Source organism: Eptatretus burgeri, chromosome 4 (assembly GCF_056783735.1).
Source record: "Eptatretus burgeri isolate ZD-2024b chromosome 4, Ebu_testis_v1, whole genome shotgun sequence".
Classification (NCBI taxonomy): domain Eukaryota; kingdom Metazoa; phylum Chordata; class Myxini; order Myxiniformes; family Myxinidae; genus Eptatretus; species Eptatretus burgeri.
The window spans coordinates 118278892-118306105 of record NC_140964.1 but is presented as its reverse complement, the minus strand read 5'-3'; the positions used below and the strand labels follow the sequence as shown (position 1 = coordinate 118306105).

Genomic DNA, 27214 nt, shown 5'->3' with positions numbered 1-27214 from the left:
ATATATATATATATATATGTATATATATATATATATATATATATATATATATATATATATATATATATATATATATATATATATATATATATATATATATATATATATATATATATATATATATATATATATATATATATGTATATATATATGTATATATATATATATATATATATATATATATATATATATATATATATATATATATGTATATATATATATATATATATATATATATATATATATATATATATATATATATATATGTATATATATATATATATATATATATATATATATATATATATATATATATATATATATATATATATATATATATATATATATATATATATATATATATGTATATATATATATATATATATATATATATATATATATATATATATATATATATATATATATATATATATATATATATATATATATATATATATATATATATATATATATATATATATATATATATATATATATATATATATATATATATATATATATATATATATATATATATATATATATATATATATATATATATATATATATATATATATATATATGTATATATATATATATATATATATATATATATATATATATATATATATATATATATATATATATATATATATATATATATATATATATATATATATATATATATATATATATATATATATATATATATATATATATATATATATATATATATATATATATATATATATATATATATATGTATATATATATATATATATATATATATATATATATATATATATATATATATATATATATATATATATATATATATATATATATATATATATATATATATATATATATATATATATATATATATGTATATATATATATATATATATATATATATATATATATATATATATATATATATATATATATATATATATATATATATATATATATATATATATATATATATATATATATATATATATATATATATATATATATATATATATATATATATATATATATATATATATATATATATATATATATATATATATATATATATATATATATATATATATATATATATATATATATACATATACATATATATATATATATATATATATATATATATATATATATATATACATAAATATACATATATATATATATATCTATATATATATATATATATAGATATATGTATGTATATATATATATATATATATATATATATATATATATATATATATATATGTATATATATATGTATATATATATATATATATATATATATATGTATATTTATGTATATGTATATTTATGTATATGTATATTTATGTATATGTATATATATATATATATATATATATATATATATATATATATATATATATATATGTATGTATATATATATATATTGTTGTGGTTGACGAAATTCACAAACCACCATTCAGGTCCCTTAGGTGAGATATCTCTGTAAGTATATGTGTAGTTAGGCCCAAACCCGTTGTTTAGAGGGAATAAATGTCATTCATGCGGGCTGCGACTCTTCAGGATAGCCGTTTTTCTTTACTATCTTTATTTTGGACCAGCCGCCATTACTACCACCACCAACCACAACGCCGCTTCACAACAACAACCACCAACCACAACGCCGCTTCACAACAACAACCAACCACAACGCCGCTTCACAACAACAACCACCAACCACAATGCCGCTTCACAACAACAACCACCAACCACAACGCCGCTTCACAACAACAACCACCAACCACAACGCCGCTTCACAACAACAACCACCAACCACAACGCCGCTTCACAACAACAACCACCAACCACAACGCCGCTTCACAACAACAGCCACGACCTTTACCATCACAACTCGCCACCATCGCATCACCGTCATTCCCACGCCACTTGTGGGCGCCGATGCTGGACTCGTGCGGGGCGCGCACCGAGCAGCGTGTTCAGAGACATCACAGACTTTCCGAAGAAAAACGGATCAAAAACGACTCACGCCCACTTCTGTTCCGTCCTATCGGCGAGCTGGGGCGATTTGGCCCCGCCTCCAGGGCGTTGGAGTGAGGACGCTATATGCAAATTCATGGATCAAAAAGCATTCACGCCCACTTTTCCTCGGTCCAATGGGGAGCCAGTTAGAGAGGTGAAGGGTCGGAGGCAGAGGGTCAAAGGTGAAGGAGCGAAGCCACGGGGCTTATATAAACGGCTGCGTTCGTCAGTCAAGGCAGTTCAGTTGGCAGTTGTGAGTTCGGAGGGGAGAAGTCAAGAGTGAAGAGTTGGGACGAGCCAAGAGAGGAGACGGAGAGGGCGATTAGACGGAGCTGTGGAGAGGTGGCGGCGGTGAAGGCGGACGAGGGGGTGCTCGCGTCGGTGCCGGGAGCTGCAGAGGGAGAGGCCGGCGGCGCGACCGAGGTCGAGGTGGAGACGCTCGTCGCGGGACCCGAAACAGGGTGATATCCTCCTCCCCCCCGAGCATCAACAACCCCCTCCTGTTTCCCCCCGCGCTGAGATAGTGCGACAAGGGGGCCCCTTTCCCACCCCTACCAGACACTGTCCGCGAGGCCCGCGGAGTTGAGGCGCCACCGCCACTTTGCGTCTCATCATCAGATGGTAGGCCCGACACGGTCTCGGCCCCAGGCCCGCCTACCCCCCTCATCCTGGAGGGTGGTTCTTTTTCTTTTGCTTTGGGTATGTGTTGTCGGCGCCGTCTGTGAAGTAAAATTGTATAAGTGTTGCCGTGTGCTCGGTAGTCGGATAGCTCTGCATTGTGTTTCTCTTTTATATTTGCTTTTTGTGTAATATTGTGTTTCTTCTCCTTTTACATGTGCTTTTGGTGTAATTGTATATGTGTGCTTTCCGTTCATCGCGAAATAAATGTGAGTTATGTTGAACTGTTTTCCCGCTTCGCTTCGTCTTTTCTTTCATTGAATCTCCATCTTGCTTCACGTAAAGGGTTGGTCGTGGGCTAAAACGCCCGATAATTAATCGAACCGTCGAGGCCGACGAATAACATCGCTCGGTTATCCCGATAGTACGGAACGGGTCGCTTAAAGTGGCCCGTGTCTGAAGTGGACCTGCGGCGAGGTGCGATCGCACGGTCTACCCTCCGTGTGGGTACTTAGGGAGGTCGAATTTGGCGAGCAACCCTATCCCACGCGGGGGCCGATTGGCACGATCGTGGTGAGACCGAAAGGTCCACCCGTGACTAGTTCCCGGCGTTAGTCCGAGAGGGTCACGACTGGATTGTCCGTCCAGTGGGTGACGTGCCGCGATTCGAGTTACATGGCCGTCCGCACGCCGGCGGGCGCGAATCCGCAACAATATATATATATATATATGTATATATATGTATATATATGTATGTATATATATATATATTTGTATATATATATATATATATATATATATATATATATATATATATATATATATATATGTATGTATATATATATATATATATATATATATGTATGTATATATATATATGTATGTATATATATGTATGTATATATATATATATATATATATATATATATATATATATATGTATATATATATATATATATGTATATATATATGTATGTATATATATATATATATATATATATGTATGTATATATATATATATGTATATATATATATATATGTATATATATGTATATATATATATATATATATGTATATATATATATATATATATATGTATATGTATATATATATATGTATATATATATATATATATATATATATATATATATATATATATATATATATATATATATATATATATATATATATATATATATATGTATATATATATATATATATATATATATGTATATATATATATATATATATATGTATATATATATATATATATATATATATATATATATATATATATATATATGTATATATATATATATATATATATATATATATATATATATATATATATATATATGTATATATATATATATATGTATATATATATATATATATATATATATATATATATATATATATGTATATATATATATATATATATATGTATATATATATATATATATATATATATATATATATATATATATATATATATGTATATATATATATATATATATATATATATATATATATGTATATATATATTGTTACGAATTTCGCCCGTCCGGCGTGCGATCGGCCACGTAACACAAATCGCGACGCGTCGCCCACCGGAACGGACAATTCAGTCATGAATATGTATATATATATATGTATATATATATATATATATATATATATATATATATATATATATATATATATATATATATATATATATATATATATATATATATATATATATATATATATATATATATATATATATATATATATATATATATATATGTATATATATATATATATATATATATATATATACTGAAACGCAAAACAAACTTACCACTTGTTTGAAATGTAATAAAATTGTAACAGTTCAAAATAAAACAAACCAACAATTGCTAATTGAAACCTTGGCATTTTATTGATGACATGTCAAGTTTTTGACCAAGATACACCATCTCATAAGTTTGTTCTACAGTACAGAACAGCACAGGGTGCAATGTCAGTCCCCTTTCAATAGCGTGTGTGGCCACCTTTTTTTGGATACAGGCAGTGCATCGTCGGCGCATACTGCCTACCAGTCTATGGATGGATTGCTGCTGGATTCTGTCCCACTCAGTCCTCAATGTCTGAAGCCATCTGACTGAGGACCATCTGCCTGTCCTGCCTTGCATTGGTGACTCTTGGCCTCCCTGATCGAGTTCTGTCATCTGCAGAGTTGTGGAGGGTGTCTCTGTCCACCAGGGCCGATATCGTCTGGTGTGAGCAGCCAGGGTAGCTCACGGTAGCCACCTCACGGTAGCTCAATCCGCCTTGCAGTATGCCCAAGGCACACTGCCGTTGATCCCTTTACAATCGTGGCATTTTGATTGAAATGCCCATTTTGCACTGGCCTTTTTAAAGCCAATATCAAGACATCACGTGCAGCTCATTAAAATCATCACGCACCCCTTGGCTAATCACTGACACTCAAAACGGCTGTTCAACAGCTGTGCTATGAAATAACCATTGAAGGTTCAAGTGACCATCCGTGACCGTTTTGTCTGACAGTGAGGACACCATTGTCCACAAATAAGTTCACAAATTTACTACACGTAGTGTTATTGTTGATATTTGAAGGTTTAAAAGGTGGTAAGTTTCTTTTTCGTTTCAGTATGTATGTATGTATGTATGTATGTATGTATGTATATATATATATATATATATATATATATATATATATATATATATATATATATATATATATATATATATATATAATTATTGTGTGGTTGTGTGTGTATATGTTTGTGTTTATATATAATATATAATTTGTGTTTTGTGTTTGTATATATATATATATGTATATATATATATATATATATATATATATATATATATATATATATATATATATATATATATATATATATATATGTATATATATATATATATATATATATATATATATATATATATATATATATATATATATATATATATATATATATATATATATATATATATATATATATATATATATATATATACATTCAACCAATGAAGCACAATTATTTTGACACAATGCTGATGTCATTTACAGTGCCGATTAGAAATCTACACCCCCTTTCAAAATTTTCACCTTTTGTTGCCTTCTGGCCTGGAATTAAATATTTAACCGGTGGACACTTATCCAACCAAGATATTCTCGTTTTCTATTTTATATTAATTTTCTGAAATTTATGGAATTTGTTTTTCACTTGGAAGTTGTGGTTTTGATGTGTAGATGTCGATGGAAAAAGCCTGATTGCATGCTATTTAATTTCAGGTTATAAAGCAACAAAAGGTGAAAAATTTGAGAGGTGGTGTGGTCCTTCCTTTGGCACTGGACCTAATTTACACCAACACATCGCCTCCAAACTCGGAGGAATCCGTATGGTGCTCAAGCCTTTGCAGGCTGAGATTAATGCCTATGGTCATGAATAGATGAAAGCAGAGATATTGATCTCGATTTTGCCCTTGTTGTGGGCTCATAAGGACAAAATACTCCTGATCATTTATTCCTGACCATATTAGACTCATTCATAAACTGAATCGAACCCCTCATTTGACGAAGCAGCAGGGCCCACAAATGGAGTCCCATCACAGTGCTTGCTGCACGACCTGCCAACATCAAGTGCCGCCTGCCACACGAGCACATTGTCTCTGCCCCTGCTCGTCACCAGTCAAGAAGATTGCCTCCAGGAATATTTAATTCAACCAAAGAAGCACACTGACCCTATGACACGAAGCTGACATCATGTACATAAATTATACTCTAGTTTGGATGTGATGTGTTGGCATAATGTACATGATGTCGATATGTATTTGCTCTCTTCTCAGAAACTACACACAGAATTTCGATGAAATTTGTCTGCAACTTTTCATCAAGTAGCTCGATATTCCCAAATTTTCCTGTGGAGAAAGCAAATTTATGGTCGGACACTGCTAGCTCTGGATAAATTGACCAGTTTTTCCTCGACTATTACATTGACTTGAATAAGGCTCGTTGGTATATTTCACAATATGAGAACATCTTAACCTTGAGTGAACTCCTCCTAAAAAAAATTCTGGATCCGCCTCTGCCGTTACCACCCCCCCTCCCCCCCCCACAAAATAGGTATTTACTTTCTTCTCTGTTTCCTATTTTGGGGGCATTCACACCTACCATGGTTCCCCAGTTATCTTATCCAGCCTCTGCCAGGTGAGCGCCCAGGAGTATTGCATCTATTTTATGTCTGCAGGCTAGTTAATATTCCAGCTTGTATAATATTAGTATCTCGCTTTAAAAAAAAAAAAACATTGTCTTGGCTCGCGGAAGAGCGAGGACACAGAACAGACCAGCGCACATACCAATGGGAACAGCAGGAGAAAGAGGAAACGCCAATAACAGGACGGAGGGAGAAGATAGACGGAGACGGACAAACAAGGCATGGAGGTAACGATGAGGAGTAGGGGAGAACGCAAGGGGTAGACAAAATGGATTCATCAGCAAAATTTTGGGAGGGGTGGTTGGGGATGGTTGTTTTAAAGGGTGTGGAAAATATCATGGCTTTGGATGGTGGATGACCTGAGATGGTGGTGAACAGCTGTCCTATTGATGCGAAGGAAAGAATGAGATAGAAGGGAGTGTGGAAAGTGGTTCCACAAGTGGGAAAAGAGAGGAATAAATGAGTGGAGGTGAGCATTGGTTCTGGATGTCGGCAGTTTCAATGGAAGGGGGTTAATGGTGGACTGCGTGCGTTCTGCAACTACTTGGGGCTGAGGGGGGACAATGCAAGGAAAGAGCAGAGGGTGCAAGACCAGAAAGGAGGCAGTAGAAGACAGAGACCATTGACCTATCAGTGATGGCGAAGTGATAGGCCCATAGAATCAGCTTCAACGCGAGAGATTCCAATGATCTGGAAAACCTTGGTTTCCACGCTGTCAAGCTGAGCAATATGTGAGGCAGGAGAGCCAGCCCAGAGGGGAGAGCATTGTTCCATTTCAAAATATATCTTTAGAGGTCTAAACATTTGCGTGATGCTTTAAACTTAAGTTCATATACATTTTAATACTTTGAAGTAATATTCAATGATCAGCCTTGGAAACCCAACATGAAACTCTACAGTTTTTTTTATTTTTTTACAACCTTATATGCTACTTATGAAAATTACAACTCCAGTTAACATTTGGAAAAATAATGTGAGCACTTAACTCCCCATTCCTTATCAATAAGCCTTCATTTCTAAAGTCTATCTCAAGGAATGTGTTCTATTTTTCTATGTAGACATTCACGTATATTGATATCAGCATGTATAAGTATTTCAGGATAATCTCCTCACTTATTAAATTTCTCAAACTTCCTTACCATATCTACGTGAGCATTGCAAGCTGCTCGTGGTAGTGGTTCATGGTACTGTTGTGGAGACCTGCCCCACCTCCCCAGCCTTTGCCTATATTACCACTCCCCCTCTCCTCAACCCCATATTTGTGGGGTTTTTTGCTCAATCATTCCATTTGTTTCATCTCCTTCCTTCACGCAGGAAAGCAGCACGTCTCTTAATCTGCAGGAAGCAGATGCCGAAGGAGCAACTGCATTGCATTTTGCAGCGAGTGGCGGTCATAGCCAAGCTTTGGCCTGGCTGCTGCTTCATGGTGCAGAGCTTTCTGTCGACAATGGGCGAAGCACTCCACTGCATGATGCTGCAGAGAATGGGCACTTGGAGGTGTGTGCTGACAGACTAACAGATTGTGGAGAAAGTGGGACATGTATGGGGCAGTGTTCCACCACGATGGATGACTGAAGGAAACAGTAGGAATAAGACAGAACCAGAAAGCAATACTACAGGTTTTACAAAAGAGAACATAAATGGGTGTAATGTGGATGCTTGTTCACCCCCATGTCCTTTTTTTCCTAGTCTCCCTCTATTTTGTCCCACTACAATGCTGTTGGTATGCCCCCAACCTCCTCCTTTTTTCCATTGTTCTTTTTGTTCTGCTATGTCCTTATCTGTTCTTTGTTCCAGCTCATTGATGAACCTCAATCCTGAATGCAAAAAAAACGTAATTGGCTCCTGCCACAGCAGTCGCACACCAAAAGACACACTGGATGGTTTGCCATCGTGTTTTCAGAAAGGTCACAATGTGAACCTGGAATCATCAGATTATAATACAGGAGCTCAGGCCATTGAGTGAACCCATAATCCATACCACAATGTGAGCAGATAAATAATCAATAAATAAATATCAATGAACTATAGAGTTAAAAAGTACAGGAGAGAAATAACTCTGGGTGCAAGAGTTCTTTGATAAAGTTGAAAAATAGCTTCCTTAGAGCCATTTCCCCCCGCCCCCCTCCCCCAACCCTCTGTGGGTATAGACATGCTGAAGGTGGCAGGAAGAGATGACAAATAAACAAAACATAGGATTATATTATATACTTTCATTGACCAGGATGTGTTTTCTGGTTTAAATCATTGCTGGGAGTACAGATGTGCCATTGATGCAATACCCCCTGTAAATGAGAGCAGGAGTTTGTAATTTACCCAGGATCCTGGGAATGACTTACCAACGCATCACAAAGGACGCCTTGGGATCTTTATCATCTAGCACATAATGTTAGCAGCCAGGACACCAAGTTTAATGTCCATCCATGGGACGACATCCACATTGATGCATCGCTTTGCTTGCGAACCACGAGAATGACGGTTTATAGCTGGGCTGAGATTCAAACCTAAGCTCGACAGCTTAGAGATGAATGTGCATACACCGAGGCCTGGAGTCGACAACCCAAAAAATAAGAAGTGCCATTTTTCGACCTCAGTCAAAAATGCAATATCCTAAGAGCCACAATGCAAATGTAACCCATTTTTCAAAAATCCAGAATCGCTGCTCTTCTCCACTCATTCATTCCTCTTCCTTCCTGAGAGTTTTATTCAGTATCCGTCTTGTACATTCCCATGTATCCTCGTCTAACCTCATTCGTCCCCACATCCCTTATTTGGCCGTCTCCCTCAATTTTGTCCTTCAACCCTGCTGTTGGTGTTTCCCCCTCTCTCTAATGCTGCTTTTGCTCTGTTACATCCTAATCCATTCAGTGTTCATACTCTTCCACAAGCATTGACTTTGTATCCCAAAAAATTATCATAAAACAGGACTGAGACATATGCATTGATTGCCTCCGCCAGCCAAGGTGTACCTCTGTCTGTTGTGTTTTCACCTCTGTCTGTTTGTTTGTTTGTTTGTTTGTCTGTGAGCAACAAACACTACATGGCAAAAAGCATGAGGACACCCCTTCTAATTAGTGGACTCGGCTATTTCAGCCACACCCATTGCTGACGGGTATAAAAATCAAGCAAACAGCCATGCAATCTCCATAGACAACCATTTGCAGTAGAATGGGCCATAATGAAGAGTTCAGTGACTTTCAACGTGGCACTGTCATAGGATTCCCCCTTTCCAACAAGTCAGTTCATCAAATTTCTGTCCTGCTAGAGCTGCCCTGGTCAACTGCAAGTGTTGTTATTGTGAAGTGGAAAAGTCTGGGAGCAATAACAGCTCAGCCGTGAAGTGGTAGGCCACACAAGCTCACAGAATGGGATTACCGAGTGCTGAAGTGTGTCGCACAGAAAAATTGTCTGTCGTCGGTTGCAACCATCATTACTGAGTCCCAAACTGACTCTGGAAGCAACATCAGCACAAGCACTGTTCGTCGAGAGCTTCATGAAATGGTTTTCTATGGCCGAGCAGCTGCACACAAGTTTAAGATCACTGTGTAATGCCAAGCGTCGGCTGGAGTGGTGTAAATCTTACCACCATTGAACTCTGGAGCAGTGGAAACATGTTCTCTGGAGTGATGAATGACGCTTCACCATCTGGCAGTCCGATGGATGAATCTGGGTTTAGCAGATGCCAGGAGAACGCTACCTGTCCGAATGTATAGTGCCAAGTGTAAAGTTTGGTGGAGAAGGAATAATGGCCTGGGGCTGTTTTTCATGGTTCGAGCTGGGCCCCTTAGTTCCAGTGAAGGGAAATCTTAATGCTACAACGTAAAATGACATTCTAGACGATGCTGTGCTTCCAACTTTGTGGCAACAGTTTGGGGAAGGCCCTTCTCTTTCAGCATAACAATGCCTTCGTGCACAAAGCGAGGCCCATACAGAAATGGTTTGTAGAGATCGGTGGGGAAGAACTTGACTGGCCTGCACAGAGCCCTGACTTCAACCACATCGAACATCTTTGGGATGAATTGGAACGTTGACTGCAAGCCAGACCTCATCGCCCAACATCATTGCCCGACCTCACTTATGCTCTTGTGGCTGAATGGAAGCCAATCCCTGCAGCAATGTTCCAACATCTCGTGAAAAGCCTTCAAGAAGAGTAGAGGCTGTTCTCGCAGCAAAGGGGGGGACCAACTCCATATTAATGCCCATGATTTTCGAATGAGATGTTGGATGAGCAGGTGTCCACATACTTTTGGCAGTGTAGTGTATCTCAAAAATTTGTGGATGGATTCGGACAAAATTTTGTGGACAGGTTGGGTATGTGACCAGGAAGAATTGATTAGATTTTGGTAAAGACTGGATCCGAATCCGTATATGAGAATTTCTTCAGTTATTCTTCACCATTGAGAGATGGGGCTAAAAACAATGCATGTACATAACATCATGTCTCAGAGTTATGGACGGATTTGGTGAAACTTAGTCGACAGTTTGGGTCGGTGAAAAGAACAAGCTGATTCGATTTTGGTTGAGGTCCAGATGCAGATATGGTATGAGCTCTATGAAGTGTCGTTCTATTTACTACCGCTACCGAAGGTGGGCGGAGGTTATGTTTTCACTCCTGTCTGTTTGTGAATAGGATATCTCAAAAAGTTGTGGACGAATTTGGACGAATCAAGGTGGATGAGTTGGTTATTGACAAGAACAAGCCAATTCGATTTTGGTTCGGGTCCAGATCCAGATCCGGCCTTTCAGTGGGATACAAAATGTAAACGGTTCACCATGGCGGATGTATACGCTCTACCGAGTGCCGTACTAGTTTGTAATGCAACACATGTTTACTGATGTTAACAAACCTTTTCCATCTTCTATTTCATCACAATACGCATCCGTGCTTTTACCACCATCATCGGCCTTGTGTTGTCTTAACGGTTAAGGTGCTTGGCTTAAGATCCTAGGGTCTTGAATTCAAGCCCCTGCCGGGCTGTTGAATTAACAACAGGTAGGGTTGACAGCCTGTCATCCTTCTGAGGTTGGCAAAATGAGTACCAGTGTGCCGGTAACAGGGGGCATTGCATCAATGGCACAGCCGTGCCCCCAGAAAATGATACACCAAGCAAGTACAGGCTACAGAGGAACAAATAAAAATGAATAACCACAATTGTCCTGACAGTCTCATTTCCAGATGCACACACACACACGCACACGCACACACACGCACACACACGCTCACACACACACACACACGCTCACATACACACACACAAACACACACACATACACATACACACACACACACACACACACACACACACACACACACACACACACACACACACACACACACTTTTGCCTTTTTTTGAATTACTGGGAGAATCTCATTCGGAATCGGTCTTGAACGTCACTATTAACACTAAGTCAAGCCTCCAAATCAAAATCTTCATATTGTTCCTTGTAGGTGGTCTCTGATATGCCAACATGTCCTCCCTATCGGCCTAGTTACCTCAACACAATACAGTGCAAAGATTCACCTTTTAAACTCCACTTTAGCAAATGTAAACACAATGATGTAGTCCACATGTCATTTGGCTTTGTTTGCTTGTTCTCCAAGATGGTGGATCGCAAATCTGGTGATGTTACACACACCGCCCTCTAATTGAATGGTGAGTTATCAAACATTATCAAAACAACATCTCATTTGTTATTTCGATGTAGGTCGTTCATTATTGGGATTTTCGCTTATCTGCTCTTCAAGGAGGGCTGGAATTCGAAACTGAGGCAGTACAACAGGTTGAGGCTGTGCTGTTGCCGCCAATATGTCTGAAATAACCGCAGTATATGATGCGCAGAGCACAATGTGCAAGTTGTGCTCACAGAATTCACCTGTAATCGGATGTACTTTGCTGTTTATCATTACCAAAGTTCTCGAGTATTATTTTATCTTTTCACAATACTCACAAAGATGTTTCTGAAGATTGATCGAGAAAAAAGGGGGTTCAATCGATCAGGGTCGGAAGTCGCACATAAATCCTTAAAGAGCCACATGCGGCTCTGGAGACCCATGTTGCTCACCCCCAATCGAGGCTATTCTGCCAGCCAAATCACAGGGTGATGGCCATATTATTTCTGCTGTAAACTGATTAAACTCTCAGATTCTACAAATGAGATGATTAAGAACCTAACGTGACCTCCAACTTAGAATGGCCGATGAAAGAGCATCCTTGAATCTGCAAAAAAAAAAAAATGGATTTGAGATGATTCTATGTTGAGCAGTAATTCCCAGTGTCCCAAGCTATGACAAACTTCCATGGCAGTTGGAATGACTGGTAATAATGGCTTGGTTATGAATGAACAATAGCTTACGATGGTAGCCCGTTGAAAAGTAATGCCTCCTATTCTTTTTCTCCAAAAGAAGTAAAGATATTCGAATGAAACAAAGTACAGTTCGCACGTTAGTTATTCCCGCCACTGGGTGTGAAGTTTCGTGATTCTGTCACTTGATGTCTCGGTGCTATGTCAGTAAAGATTGCAGAGGGAGCGCAATTCTGCGAGTGTTGTGAAGTACCGGAGATGATAGTTGGGATGAGTGACTGTCGATGACATGACTGTCTGAGTAGGGTGCACTATTATTATTCTGAGCAGGGGTTCCCAAACCCAGGGTCATGACCCAAACTTGCACCCCCCTCCTCAAAATTTCAGTTTTTGAGGGGGGGGGTTCATGTCAAAAGCATTTTCTCTGACAATTTTTATCATAGGTGCACTAGGTACCAGTATCATTTGGGTTGCGAGGCAAATGTGATTTCAAATTTTGGGTCATGGACAAAAAAGTTTGGGAACCACTGATTCTGAGAGTAAGAGACGGTCAATGGAGTAGAGCCACAAAGGATCACTAGACCTGACTTGGGTCCATCAGATTTTCAGTTCTTCTCCAAAGTTATGAAACACCTTCGTGGAGAACATATTTCTTCCGACGATGTCATGGCCACTGTGAGGTGCTGGTTGTCAGCAGGATGCACAGTTCTATCGTGATGGCATCGTGGAACTACTAGAACGTTGGGAGAAATGTGTGGATCACATTGGTGATTATGTTGAGAAATAAATATTCCTAATGGTAAAATAAAGATTGATGTTGGTATGTCTTTGTTTAATTCAAATATCTTTGTGTTTCGTAGAAAATGAATATGAGGCATTACTTTTCAGCACACCCTCATACATAAGAAAATAAATGCTAGAATTGCTGGAGTCAAATATGTATTATTATTTATTTGTTCAATTTTAGATTTTTTTTATGTGCATGCATGTTCAATTATTTAATAAAATTCTGAATTAAACAACAACAAAATAAAACCAATGTCACCCGCAGGGTGACCCGTATCTTGCCAAAAGGTGACCACGTGACTTTTTTAAGGTCACACTGAGGTGAACAGAGCTGCTATCCACCAGGAGCGACTCCTTGAGGAATATCTGCCTACGAGAGATTCCGATGAGAATCGTTCTACAGAGTAACCATGAAAAATATGTGTTTGCCTCATAACGTCACCAAATGACGTCATAATGTCTCAAGCTTGACATATCTAGAAAGCACTAAGCGAGGTGTTCAATTTGAGGTACTACACGATATGGTTCCTAATACTTGAAAATTTGACCTTGGGGTCAAATATGTTTGACCTCAAGTGCTAACCATGAAGGTCAAGGCCAATCACCACCAAAAACTAATCAGCTGAGTACCAGACCATATACTACATTCCCATAAAGTTTGGAGATGATTCGATTAAAATTACTCAAAAAATAAGGGTTTCGTCGACTCCCCTGATTTGCCACAAAGTGACCTTGACCTTTGACCTTGACCTTCAAAATTTTATGCGCTGAAAGGGACCTCTATAGGCCTCTGATAAGCGAAGTTACAAAAATTTCCAATGATAACTGTGCTCTGCAGAGTGATTTATACGTGATTACAGACCAAAAAATAAAAACATATGAAGGTCAAGGCCAATCGCCACCAAAAATTAAGCAGCTGAGCGCCAGACCATGAACTATATTCCCATGAAGTTTGAAGACAATCCGATCAAAATTACTCAAAAAATAAGGGTTTCGTTGACTCTCCTGATTTGCCACAAAGTGACCTTGACCTTTGACCTTGACCTTCAAAATTTTATGCGCTGAAAGGGACCTCTATAGGCCTCTGATATGCGAAGTTACAAAAATTTCCAATGATAACTGTGCTCTGCAGAATTATTTATACGTGATTACAGACAAAAAAAATAATAATAAAATAAAAAAAAAACATACAAGCTGACTAACATATCTTGCAAAAACTTCGTTTTGGCAAGATAAAAATTCCCACTAGCAAATCTGAGACTTGCATTATGATGTGAAGTCTAATTTATGTCAGATTCATTGTTTACAATTGTGTTATATCTTTAATAAGCAACCATTCTTGCTTCTCACCCAACCACAAAACACAAGGAACACAGACAGCTGTTGCAGTCACAACAATATCTGGAGATGCTGAAGCAAAAGCAAGAGGTTACAACTCTCTTTACATATAAGTGGATGCATTGGCTCATAATAAAGATTGGTATGTTGATCCATAAATGCTCTCCAATTCATTCACCAAATTGTAACTTTTTGGGGATTTTATTTCAACAAAATTTATTGTTGCCCAAATACTCCCTGCTTATCGATTGTCACACCGGAGTAAAAATATATGGATACAAGTACATTTGAATACCAGTGCCCAGAGCAATCAGGCTTTACACCAGAGGACAACAATTGACCGTATGCTTGTTCTTCGGGTCCTCACCGAACACAGGCGAGAGTTTCTGCAGGGGCTACTTGCAGCCTACGTTGATCTCTGCAAAGCGTTCCATTCAGAGAATCGGGATGCCCTCTGGAAGATTCTTGGTTTTCGTGGGGTGCCACCAAAACTGATCAATCTGATGTCTGAACTCTACTGAGAGTGCTGTGCGATGTAGTGGTTCCATGCCTGACTTATTTCCAGTTGTTACTGAAGTTTGTCAGGGGTGTGTACTGGCCCCCAAACTTTTCAGCACATATATGGACTGGATTCTGGAGAGGATGTTGGAGATATCAATCTGCAGTGCATTGTTTGGGAATGTCAAAATCTCTGACCTTGATTTTGAAGAGGATGCAGTCATTTTTGCAGAGACTCTGGATATCATTTTGGGGGCCCTCGAGGTGCTGAATGAGGAGTTGGAGCAGCTGGGATTATGGGTTTCCTGGGTCAAAACTAAGATCCAAGCTTTCAATGATATCTTGGATGCTGCTGTTCTGTGTGTTCCTGTTTGTGGTGAGAATGTTGAGGTCACGGAGAGATTCACTTACCTTGGCAGTGATATTCATGTCTCTGCTGGCTGTGAGCCAGAGGTCAATATACATCTGGTTCGAGCCTGGGGAGTCATGGATTCACTGGATATTGGGGATGGCACTGTTGGTACGTGTGCAAGGCGATGAAAGTCTGAGTCTTCAGGTCCTTGGTGCTTCCAGTCTTGCTCTACGGATGTGAGACTTGGACTCTGACCAAGATCTGAGATGGGGACTTGATTACTTTGGTACCAGGTCTCTTCGGAGAATCCTTGGCTATTGCTGGTCAGTTTTTATGTTCAACGAGCGGTTGTTAAGAGAGACTCAAATGAGATCTATTACCTGCACTGTCCGTGAGCATCAACTGTGGCTGTATGGACATATGGCTCATTTTCTTGATGCTGATACTGCTCATCAGATTCTCTCAATGAAGGATCCTCATGAGTGGAGGAGGCCAATGGGCCGACCAGGTGCCTCGTGGTTGCAGCAAGTTTATTCGCATCTCAACGAGATGGGGATGGGCCAGGCATCTGCCTGGGGAATGGCCAGACGGAGGCCCCTGGATTAACGGAGGAAAGTGGACGCAGAGATGCACTGCTCCGGTGCATGCTCCCATACCCGATCTGACCTGAATATTGTTTGACTCATGCATGATGTCATTATCAGGTAGCTCTTGAGGTTGACACAAGCAACCAACTTGGTGGGTCAATAACTTTGTCACTGTATCATCCAAGATATTTCATTTTTGCAATTGGCTTTACCTTCTAAGCTGTCAGCCAATGGTATACAAGTCCCTTCCACACCTGCTTGGCAGATATCCTCTATTCATGCAAGCAACATGTGCCCATGGAGGCATCGTATCTTCTGCTCTCCCTGTGGATCCTGGCATTCTTACTGCAGTATATTGGGTCCAATTCTGCTTTTAGAGTAAATAAATGACTTTTATAAAGACACTGCAATAAGCACACAACAAGAACAATAATTGACACAAACTAAAGAGGACAACAATGTATGGTGTCAGCGAAATCTGAGACAGTAGGCTCAGCTTTGGAATTGAGTCACTCACAGCAGAAAATAATGGCGTCCTCGGTCAGAAACTGGAAACCAGAAGTCCTTCCTTCAGTGCTTCAAATAGGCAGTACATTACCAAGGATGTGGATTCATAAAGGAAGGTGCATTTTGCTCAATTAAAAGTTGTTTTTTGCATTCTCCTCTTTTTATGGATTTGAGATTTTATGGATCTTTTGCATTCTCCTCTGGGAGCTTGTACATGTTGCTGCATTTGAGCTTGGGGGAGTAACTGCTGAAATCGTCTGTCTGAGTTCTTCCCGACATCTTTGTTCTTTTCACATTTCATTCCAATTTCTTTCTTTTTTTTCACAATTATCTTTATTCGTTCTAATTCTTGCTTTTTGTCCTCTTTTATCTTTACATCTCTATGACTCTCTTTCTTCATCTTTCTCTCGAAGGAGGAGTAAATTCTTGCAGAAATTTTTCTGGAAGGCTTACTTAGCTGCGCCTGGATGGGTTTGAGGGTCGTGGAGTAGCGGCTGAAACCCGAATCCTTTCCAGGTTCCTCCTGATGACTCCATCTTTGCTCTTTACTTCTTTGGGTTCCTTTTTAGGTCATCTCTTTGAGCATGACCTAATAATATGGGTGTAGATGTCCTTCGATCCGTCCGTCTGTCCGTCCGTTGTGAAAATGACGATTTTCAAAATCTATCTCCTACATTTCTGAAGCGATCTTGAATTTGATTGTGGCATATGAATCTCTGGGATAATATCTAAATTTTGTCAGGCCGGATTTTCGATATTCGCTTTCGTTTTTGTGTCACGTGACTTCAAAGTTGGCAAAAAATGCGAAAATGACGATTTTCATGCGAAAATGACGATTTTCAAAATCTATCTCCTCCTACATTTCTCAAGTGATCTTGAATTTGATTGTGGCATCTGAAACTATGGGACAATATCTAAATTTTGTCAGGCCGGATTTTCGATATTCGCTTTCGTTTTCGTGTCACGTGACTTCAAATTTGCAAAAACTGCCCTACCTTCAGGAGGCTATGTATTTTCTCGCAGAGATGACCGTCACTCCCGCACGGGGATAATTTTTGGTCTTCCGTTTCATTACACCACACCGAACGAGTGGCTTACAGTGCATGTCCTTACCCAAGGTGACTTCATTGGAATCGTTGACAATTGCAATGACGTCAACTTTGGGAAAAAAACTTCCCTTTAAGGTGACCATGCAGCAGGAAATGCCTGAGTTTGATATCTTGCACTGGGAAAATAAAATACAAGGATGGGTGCTTACTTACCACATTCCACTTCACAGAGCAGCAAATCCTTGAATGCACCATTCAAGGGAGACAAGAATTGTAACATTCTTTGAAATGCAGCATTTAAGTGGGAATGGTGAGGGGGATAAAAGATGTGCAACTGCAACATTGTAATAAGCAATGCTTGCTTTGTCTTTTGTTAATTTTATATGTCTAATAGAATGAAAATACTCATCTCAAAACATTGCAGTTGCTTACAAACAGGATTTGCTGATCAAATGGCAAGTGTTGTGAGCAAGAGGGTTACATGTGTAGAGTAGGATGAGGAAAGATACCCTTGTTAGGAACGTTGGGTGATGCACATCCTCTTCGGTCCTTTTGTTCAGCTTATACTGAAGATAATTCATTTGAAATTGCTTGCTATACAGCACTGTCATTCAGAGAGACTTCTGCTGTGGATATTCATGATACTGAACGTAAAACCAGAATCGAGGAGATTATAAGGAGTGGGAGACAAGGCATCTTGCCCCTCTTTACTCCTCTGATGAAGATAGTTGCCATAGAATAAAATTTGATCACCAAGCCCAAATTGGCTCTGCTCAGCAAAGTCAGGACACCGCTCGGCGAGGTTCCAGGCTGCCGGCCTGAGCACAGCCTACCGGGGGGGGGGGGGGGTCTTTACTATGCTCCACAAGTCAGAGTGCATACCTCCTCCTTTGTATCCCCCTAATGGGCCAGATCTACATCCGGACCTGAACCAAAATCTAATCAGCTTGTTCTTGTCATCTACCTAAATCATTAAGGAAGTTTCATCTGAATCCGTGCACAATGTCACGTCGTCGGGAAAAAGTTTTATGTCATGAACAAAACTCCATAGTTTATTATGTTCAACAATGTGAGCAGAAAAGCCATTGATACTGTGGTTGTGATCTCTCCTTTTGTATACTGCTGTTCACATCATTGCTTACTGCGCCTGCTGATGCCATGTTTTACAGCCAAAGCATTGTATCACAATGTACGCTGTTCAGGAGACTTTGGAATTTGGCCAGGGTGGTGGCGATAACTCACCGACTCTTCATCGAAAAATACCTTGGGATCTTTAACGTTTACACAGAATGCTAGCAGACATGTTCCCAGCTTCAGGGATAGGGTACATTGTGATGCAATGCCTTGCCTGTGAAACACTAATCTGAGTTTGTAGTTGGGTCACAAATCGAACCCTGACTGGACAACTCAAAGGTATGCTCGTTCTGCATAATCCTGTAAGGACTTGTGGTTGGGATGACAGATTTATGAACTTTCTAGTGTTTGCAACTGCCACTCAAACTTTGCAGCATAACTTTTATTTTTCTTCCAGTGCTGCCAGATTTTATTAGTGCATGGAGCGAATGTGTCTGCCCGCGACAGCACAGAACTAACCCCTGCAGATCTAGCCGGGTTCAGCGGCTTCATGAAATGTGCAAAGTATCTGCACTCTGTCGAGCTCATGGTAAGAAGCATGTCTGCAGACACAATACATTTCTTCCACTTTCAAAATCGCAATTTACGCTTTTATTTACCTGCAGGAACACAAGTTCAGAATGAATAACAGAGCGGCACTCAGTAGAGTACATACCTCCTCCAGGCTGAACAGTTTGTGTGTTCTATCCCACTGATAGGCCGAATATTCATCCCGACCGGAACAAAAATCGAATCGGCTTGTTCTTGTCACCTATCAAACTCATGCAGGAAGTTTCGTCCGAATCTCCCCACAACTTTTTCAAATATCATGCTCTATATGAGGCGCCGCGAGGAGGAGTGATGTAAGGGCCACATCGGCCATTTTGGAGTTAATGCCATATCGCACTATTTTAACCCTTACCCTATCATCCGATCCTATCATCATCATGTCATTAAAAAATGTCGCTTACATCACTCCTCACTGGGCCAAATATAGTTTTTGGCACCATCTCTCAATGGTGAAGAATCACTTGAAAAATTTACAAAAATCCTCGTATCCGGATCTTCACCAAAATCGAATCAATTTGTTCTTGTCACACAGAATAAATTTGATCAGACAGAGCATCAACACCAGACTTCACACAGACTAGGATTCCATTTTTGCTGAAAGTTGCCTGGGATTATTGAAAGGAATGTCCAAGCTTTGTGAAGTGCAGGAAACCCTCGCTGTTCACAGGTTTGCCACTTGTGATTTTGACTGTCTGTGGGGAATTCTCTGTCCTATTACGTACCATTCGTGACCCCCCAGGCTTCGGATATTTGCGGTCACATCACCTGCGGAGGGTAGTGCACAGTGGGTGTGCTGCAGTGAGTTCCCTCCCTGCGCAGCCAATTTGGATGAACCATTTTGGAAGGAGGATTTTGAGTAAGTTAACAAGTGTAGAAAAGTTCATGATTTTGGAATGGGCACAATCTAAAATGGTGGTGAATGGCTGTCTTGTAGACCTGGAAGGAAGAATGAGATTGAAGAGAATGTGGAAGTTGGTTTCACAGGTGCGAAAAAAAAAGAGGAACTAATGAGTGGTGGTGAGCAGTGATCCTGGATTTAGGTAATTTTACCAGAAGGGAGTTGATAATGGACTGGGTGTGTCCTGCTGAAACATTGGGGAAAGGGGGGGGGATAAAGCAAGGAAATAATAGAGGGTGCAAGACCAGAAAGGAGGCAGTAGAAGACAGGCCATCGAGCTGTCTGCGATGGCGAAGTGATAGGCCCATAAACTCTGCTTCATCGTGGGAGATTTCAATAATCTTGTCGGCCTTGGTTTCCATGGCATCAAGCGAAGCAAGATGTGAGGCAGGGGAGCCAGTGAAGAGGGGAGAGCAAAACTCTATCAAGCTATAAATGAAGGCCTTGTAGGTGGATAGGAGTTCAGATCCACCAAGGAAGGACTTTGAATGCCAGAGGATGCCCAGTCGTTAGCTGGCTCTGGAGGCCAACGTTGAAACATCGTTTGCCCAAGAAAGATCATGGCTGACAGTAAGAACAAGGTGTTGGAATGTTTGAACTTACTCAAGAGCATTGTTAAGAAAATTTATCGGATGGTTTGCCTGGCAGTCCATTTGGAGAGAGATAGTGAGATTGTGAAATTTGGCTGGACTGAAAGACCTATTTCAAGTTTGACCAGCTTGTGATGCAGCCTGTCTGTCTGAAGGATGAGGGATGTCATACCAGAGGAGTGTAGTCATCAGCAAAGATATAAAGGGGATTTCCCAGAGTGTCGATGAGATCATTTATGAAGATCAGGAATAGGACTGGGCCAAGAACACTGCCTTTGGGCACTCCAGCCTTGGCAAGGAGAGGAGATGTAAATATTCAGTTGAGAGCCACACGTTGGCTACGAGAGTAGAGGAAGTCAGCAAGTCCTGTGTGGAGTCGGTGTTGGATGCCATAGACAGAGAGTTTGGAGAGCACGGCAGGATGCCAGACTTTCTGTTCTGTTCTTGCATATGGCAGCTTGGTTGTTGGGGTAGCTATCATTTCTTGAAAGTGCGGCTGTGCCACTGATACTGTACACCTCTCCCACTACATTGGTACTCATTTCACCAACCTCAGAAGGGTGACAGGCTGAGTCAAACCCACCTGGTGTTAATTAAGCAGCCAACAGGGTTCAAACTAAGGACCATAAGACCCTAAGCCAGCCACCCTAACCACCAAGCCAACACAAGTCGTACGCCAGACTGTCTCGAAAGCACGAGATATTATCAGAGATGGCCCTGATCTCATGTCTAACATTGAGAGTCTCCATCTATTGTTGGGTGAGTAAAAGCAGCATGTCAAATGTGAAGTGACCTGATCTGAAACCAAATTGATGATTTGCGATGAGGTTGTTGGAGATAAGGAAGGATTTCATATCAACGGCTATGATGGATTCCATGACTTTGCGAAAGATTTGAAGTAAGCTGTTAGGTCTGTAGGTAAGGGGATCGTTTTTGCACCTTTTTATGAAGTGCAGTGATATTGTATCCTGCAAAACATACCAAAAGCAAAAATAAATCTGAAAACCCTCTCCATGGAAGTACCTCCTGTGCAGCTGCCCTTCACAGGGCAGCTCACCAGATGATGAGATTGGGGCAAAGCCTTCAGGACCCCCAATCTTTGATGATAGGAGGGAAACCATGGGGTAACCTTCCAGGGTCAGCTTGCGGTCGTGTGTGTCGGGGTGGTGCTGAGGTGTTATCTTCCAGACGGTGGTCTCCTTGGGTTTACCTGAGGTGATCCCTTCGGGTGGGTGCCTGGAATGTCCTATCCTGAAGAGAGGATGATCACCTGTCTCTGTTATCATCTGAGCTCAAGCGTTTGGACATCGGTATTGCAGCACTCTCTGAGGTTCGGAGACCGGATTGCAGCGAGATCATGGCAGGTGGTTACACCTATGATTAGTCTGGTCGCTCTGATGGTTACCATGCTCAAGGAGTTGCTGTTGCTGTGTCCAATAAGCTGACTCCAATGGCAATTGAGGTAACACCGGTCAATGAGCGTATTATGAGGCTAAGGATTCGTCACTCCTTTGGTGTCGTTTCCCTGGTCTCTGTATATGCTCCGATTGAGGCAAGTGATCTCACCGTGAAGGATGCATTCCATGCCACGCTCGAGTCTGTGGTTCATGAGTGCTCCAGGCAAGATACTCTTCTCGTCTTGGGAGATTTCAATTTATCAATTTTAACTGATGGTGATGGTTATGAGACGTGTGTTGGTCCCCAGGGGTCTGGAACTGTGAACCAGAATAGCACCAAGTTCCTTGACTTTTCAAGAAGTCATGGACTAAGGGTGGCTGGTTCATGGTTTCAGTGCCCACAGGCTCATCGCTAGTCTTGGTATTCCAACGTTAGTAGTGTGGCAAAGGAGATTGACCATGTGCTCGTTGATGGTTGCTGGAAGATAATCCAGAACAGCAGGTTCTACCGGAGTGCTCAGTTCCTCAATACTGACCAGAGGCTTGTTGTAGCAACTCTGAAGTTGCAGCTAAAATCCAGGTGAATGGTACCATTCCAGCCTAGGTTGCATGTTGGCAAACTCAAGGATGAGAGTGTAGCTGAGGAGTATCCGAACAGGCTGAGTAGAGATTTGGTAGGTCTGGGTGCTTTGGGGGATCCTGAAAAGTTGTTGAGAACCTTCAAAACAACCATTCTTAATGTTGCCGGTGGATGTCTTGGAACTCACCATAGGGCGATGAAGAAATGTGTCTCGCGAGGGACACTGGAAACCATTGACCAGAGTCGCAGGGCCAGGCTGAATGGCAGAGCAGAGCTCTTCAAGGAGCTGAGGCACAAAAGTGTACATGCCACAAGGGTGGACAAGGAGGCCTATGTACAAGGACTCTGTGGAGAGGGTAGAGCTTCACCTGTAGTCAAATGATTCTCGTCCTGGTTACAGGGGAATTCATGCATTGCATTCCTGCCCATCCCTCGGTGTACTGCAGTTGGAGCAGAGGGTGATGGGCTCTTGACAGAGGAGTCCGAAGTACAGGCCCGCTCAGCCGGTTACTTTGAGTCGCTGTGCCAGGCTGATCCACCAGCTGTTGAATTGGATATCAGGAGTGTTTCTATCCCAATTGCTGACCCTCCAATCAACTGCGGCCCACCTTCGGTTGTGGAAACACAGACTGCAGTGAACCGCTTGAAATGTGCTAAAGCTCACGTGATTTGTGCCATCCATGCTGAACTTCTCAAGGCTGGTGGAAATGCTGTACTCGTGTCATTGCATGCAGTTCTATGCTCTGCCTGGAACACAGGCATCATCCCAAATGATTGGAAGAGGGGCCTTGTTGTCCCTCTCTGGAAAGGGAAGGGTGATCGCCAGGACGGCAACAACTACTGAGGGGAGACGTTGCTCTCAGTGGTTTTGGGGAAACCTTTTGGGGAAACTCAGTGGTTTTGGGGAAACAGACTCATGAACCACGCAAGGTCTTTGCTCGAATATTTCTTGATAGGGTTTGCCCGCATCTGCTTGAGCACCAGCATCCATTGCAGTCAGGCTTTACTCCAAAGAGGTCAATGATTGACTGTATCCTTGCTCTTTGACTCCTCACCAAATGCAAACGAGAGTTTCTGCAGGGTCTGCTTGCAGCCTATGTTGTTCTCTGTAATGTCTTTGATTCCGTGAATTGGGATGCCCTCTGGAAGATTTTTGGTCTTCGTGGGGTGCCACCAAAACTGATCATGCTGATGTCTGAACTGTAGTCTGGTACTGAGAGTGTTGTGAGATGTGGTCATACCATCTCTGACTTATTTCCAGTTGTTACTGGAATTTGTCAGGGGTGTGTACTGGCCCCCACACTTTTCAGCACTTGTATGGACTGGATTCTGGGGAGGATGTCGGAGAGATCACGTTGCAGTGCATTGTTTGGGAATGGCAAGATCTCTGACCTTGATTTCGCAGATGATGCAGTCATCTTTGCGGAGACTCTACATATCCTTTTGGGGGCCCTCAAGGTGCTAAATGAGGAGTCGGAGCCGCTGGGATTATGGGTTTCCTGGGGGCAAAACTAAGATCCTGGCTTTCAATGATATCTTGGATGCTACTCTTCTGTCTGTGCCTGTTTGTGGCGAGGATGTTAAGATCACGGAGAGATTCACTTACCTTGGCAGTGATATTCATGTCTCTCCTGGCTGTGAGCTTGATGTCAACACATCTGGGTTGGGCCTGGGGAGTCATGGATTCATTGGATCTTGGAGTGTGGTGCTGCTGGTACCTGTGCTGGAGGACGAAAGTGGGGAATGGCCAGATCCTGGAGTACCGGCAGAAAGTGGACTCAGCGACACGCTGCTCCGGTGCATGTTCCCATACCTGACCTTAGCTGAGTGATGTTGGCAGACTTCCAAGCAGATGGAAGTTGACCTCGCCAAATGAGTGGGTGAAAAGAGCAGAGAGAGGATGTGCAAGAGCAGAAAAGCAGTCTAGCAGCAGTGTCAAACATGAGGGTTGAAATAAACTTCTCCATCTTTTCAAGTGCAATAGCTTCAGAGTCCAGGATCAGTTGTGTACATTTGGGAAGGTTGGGTAGAGAGAGTAAGGGGTTGGGGGACACAATATTTGGAAGCAAATCCAGTAATGAAGCATTCAGCCTTCTCACGAGTGGAGTCGGCTTTGGTGCCATTTGAAGAGAGGGAAGGGATGGAAGGGGAACATACTCCAGAGACAGATTTATCAATATGCCACCAGGTTTTAAGGGAGGGAGACAAGTATTAAAGTTCATTCTTCAGGTTGGACAAATCTCGTTTTCTGGCTCTCCTGAGAGTGGACACACACTTATTGCAGACTTTTTGGAATGCACTTAGATTGCCTTTGGCCGGATTATCCTTCCAGGAAGAGAAAAGCAAGTTGTTTCAGAACAATTCCCTCACCACATGATTCAGTGTACTATGGGTTGGAAGAAGGGTAGGATAATTGAAGACGAGATGGGATTAATATGTGCATGAGAGAGAGCAGGTTTCTGTGGGAGAATTCCCAGGCTTAGTTCACATTAAGGGCAGTATATGCGAGAGACCAGTCCTGAAGAGAGATTGCTGCTTGCTTGGAGTCCTTGCCAATCTGCCTGATTGAAATGCCAGACTTCCTGGCATTGTGGCAGCTCTCTGAGAATGTCCAGAGAGATGTTGACATTCACAAACATATCTGTTGTCTCAGAAAAACCAATTAGAGCAGTGGAAGAGCAGGAAAACATTTGTTGGAAAGTTCGTCATCACCAAGTCCAGAAATGAGGATTTGCCATTGGGAGAAATCCGGGAAGTGCCATGGCTGGTGAGAGAGGTACCAACAACCAGCCAATTAGTATGGTGACAACTGAAATCTCCACATATGAGGAAGAGAGAATTGGGATGAGTGATGAAAAGTTTGTCCATGTTGTCTGAGAGAGAGAGAGAGAGAGAGAGAGAGAGAGAGAGAGAGAGAGAGAGAGAGAGAGAGAGAGAGAGAGAGAGAGAGAGAGAGAGAGAGAGAGAGATAGAGATAGAGATAGAGATAGAGATATAGAGATAGAGATAGAGATAGAGATAGAGATAGAGATAGAGATAGATAGATAGATATAGATGTAGTCGTCACTGTTTGGAAGACAGTACAACACACAGACAAACAACAGGTGGGAGCAGAGGGGAAGTCACAGCCAGAGGTACTCCTGGAGGTTGGGAGGTGTAAGATCCATACATGGACAATGAGAAATGCTTCATGTAAAGTGCATCTCCACCGCGGGGCGTGGTTAGTTGCCTGGGATAATTAAAAGGAATGTCCAAGCTTTTTGTTGTACAATAAACCCTCGTTATTCACAGGTTTGCCACTCACGGTTTTGACTATTCACGGGTAATGTTCTGTCTTACTATTTACCATTCGTGGCTCACAGCCCTTAGATATTTGCATTCACATCACTGCAGAGGTAGTGCATGATGGGTGTGCGGTGGTGAGCGCCATGTACCACACCCCCTAACTGTGTTTGTCTTCCGTACTGCGAACATCTCGCTGTACTTGGCTACTCGGTACAGTCCCAGATTAAACTTATGTGGGCTTGGTGCCAAACAAATTTGTTTGCCCCCATTTTGGGGAACCATTGTAAAAGAGAGGACATTGACAAAGAAGTTGTATTTAACACAGCACACAGCTGCACAGGTATGTTCTTCTTTGTTTGGAAAAGTGATTTGATCAGAAACAACATGTTTGTGGTCAGAACCATCAGTGTAGGCTGGACACGCTGCAGTATCAATTACACAATCATTATACCATTGTCACTGGGAGTTGAATGCGCA

At 40.7% G+C, this 27214-nt stretch overlaps 1 protein-coding gene across 4 annotated transcripts in view; it reads left to right on the top strand.

Annotated features, from left to right (window-relative positions):
* Positions 1-27214, top strand: part of ESPN (espin) — a 118833-nt gene that overhangs the window by 45060 nt on the left and 46559 nt on the right. For 3 of the 4 annotated variants that reach the window (XM_085879843.1, XM_085879840.1, XM_085879842.1), the window contains 2 exons: positions 8199-8381; positions 19836-19967. In XM_085879843.1, coding sequence (XP_085735969.1) covers positions 8199-8381; positions 19836-19967 — 315 coding nt within the window. The remainder of the gene's footprint in view (positions 1-8198; positions 8382-19835; positions 19968-27214) is intronic. The other variant, XM_085879841.1, reaches the window with a different exon arrangement.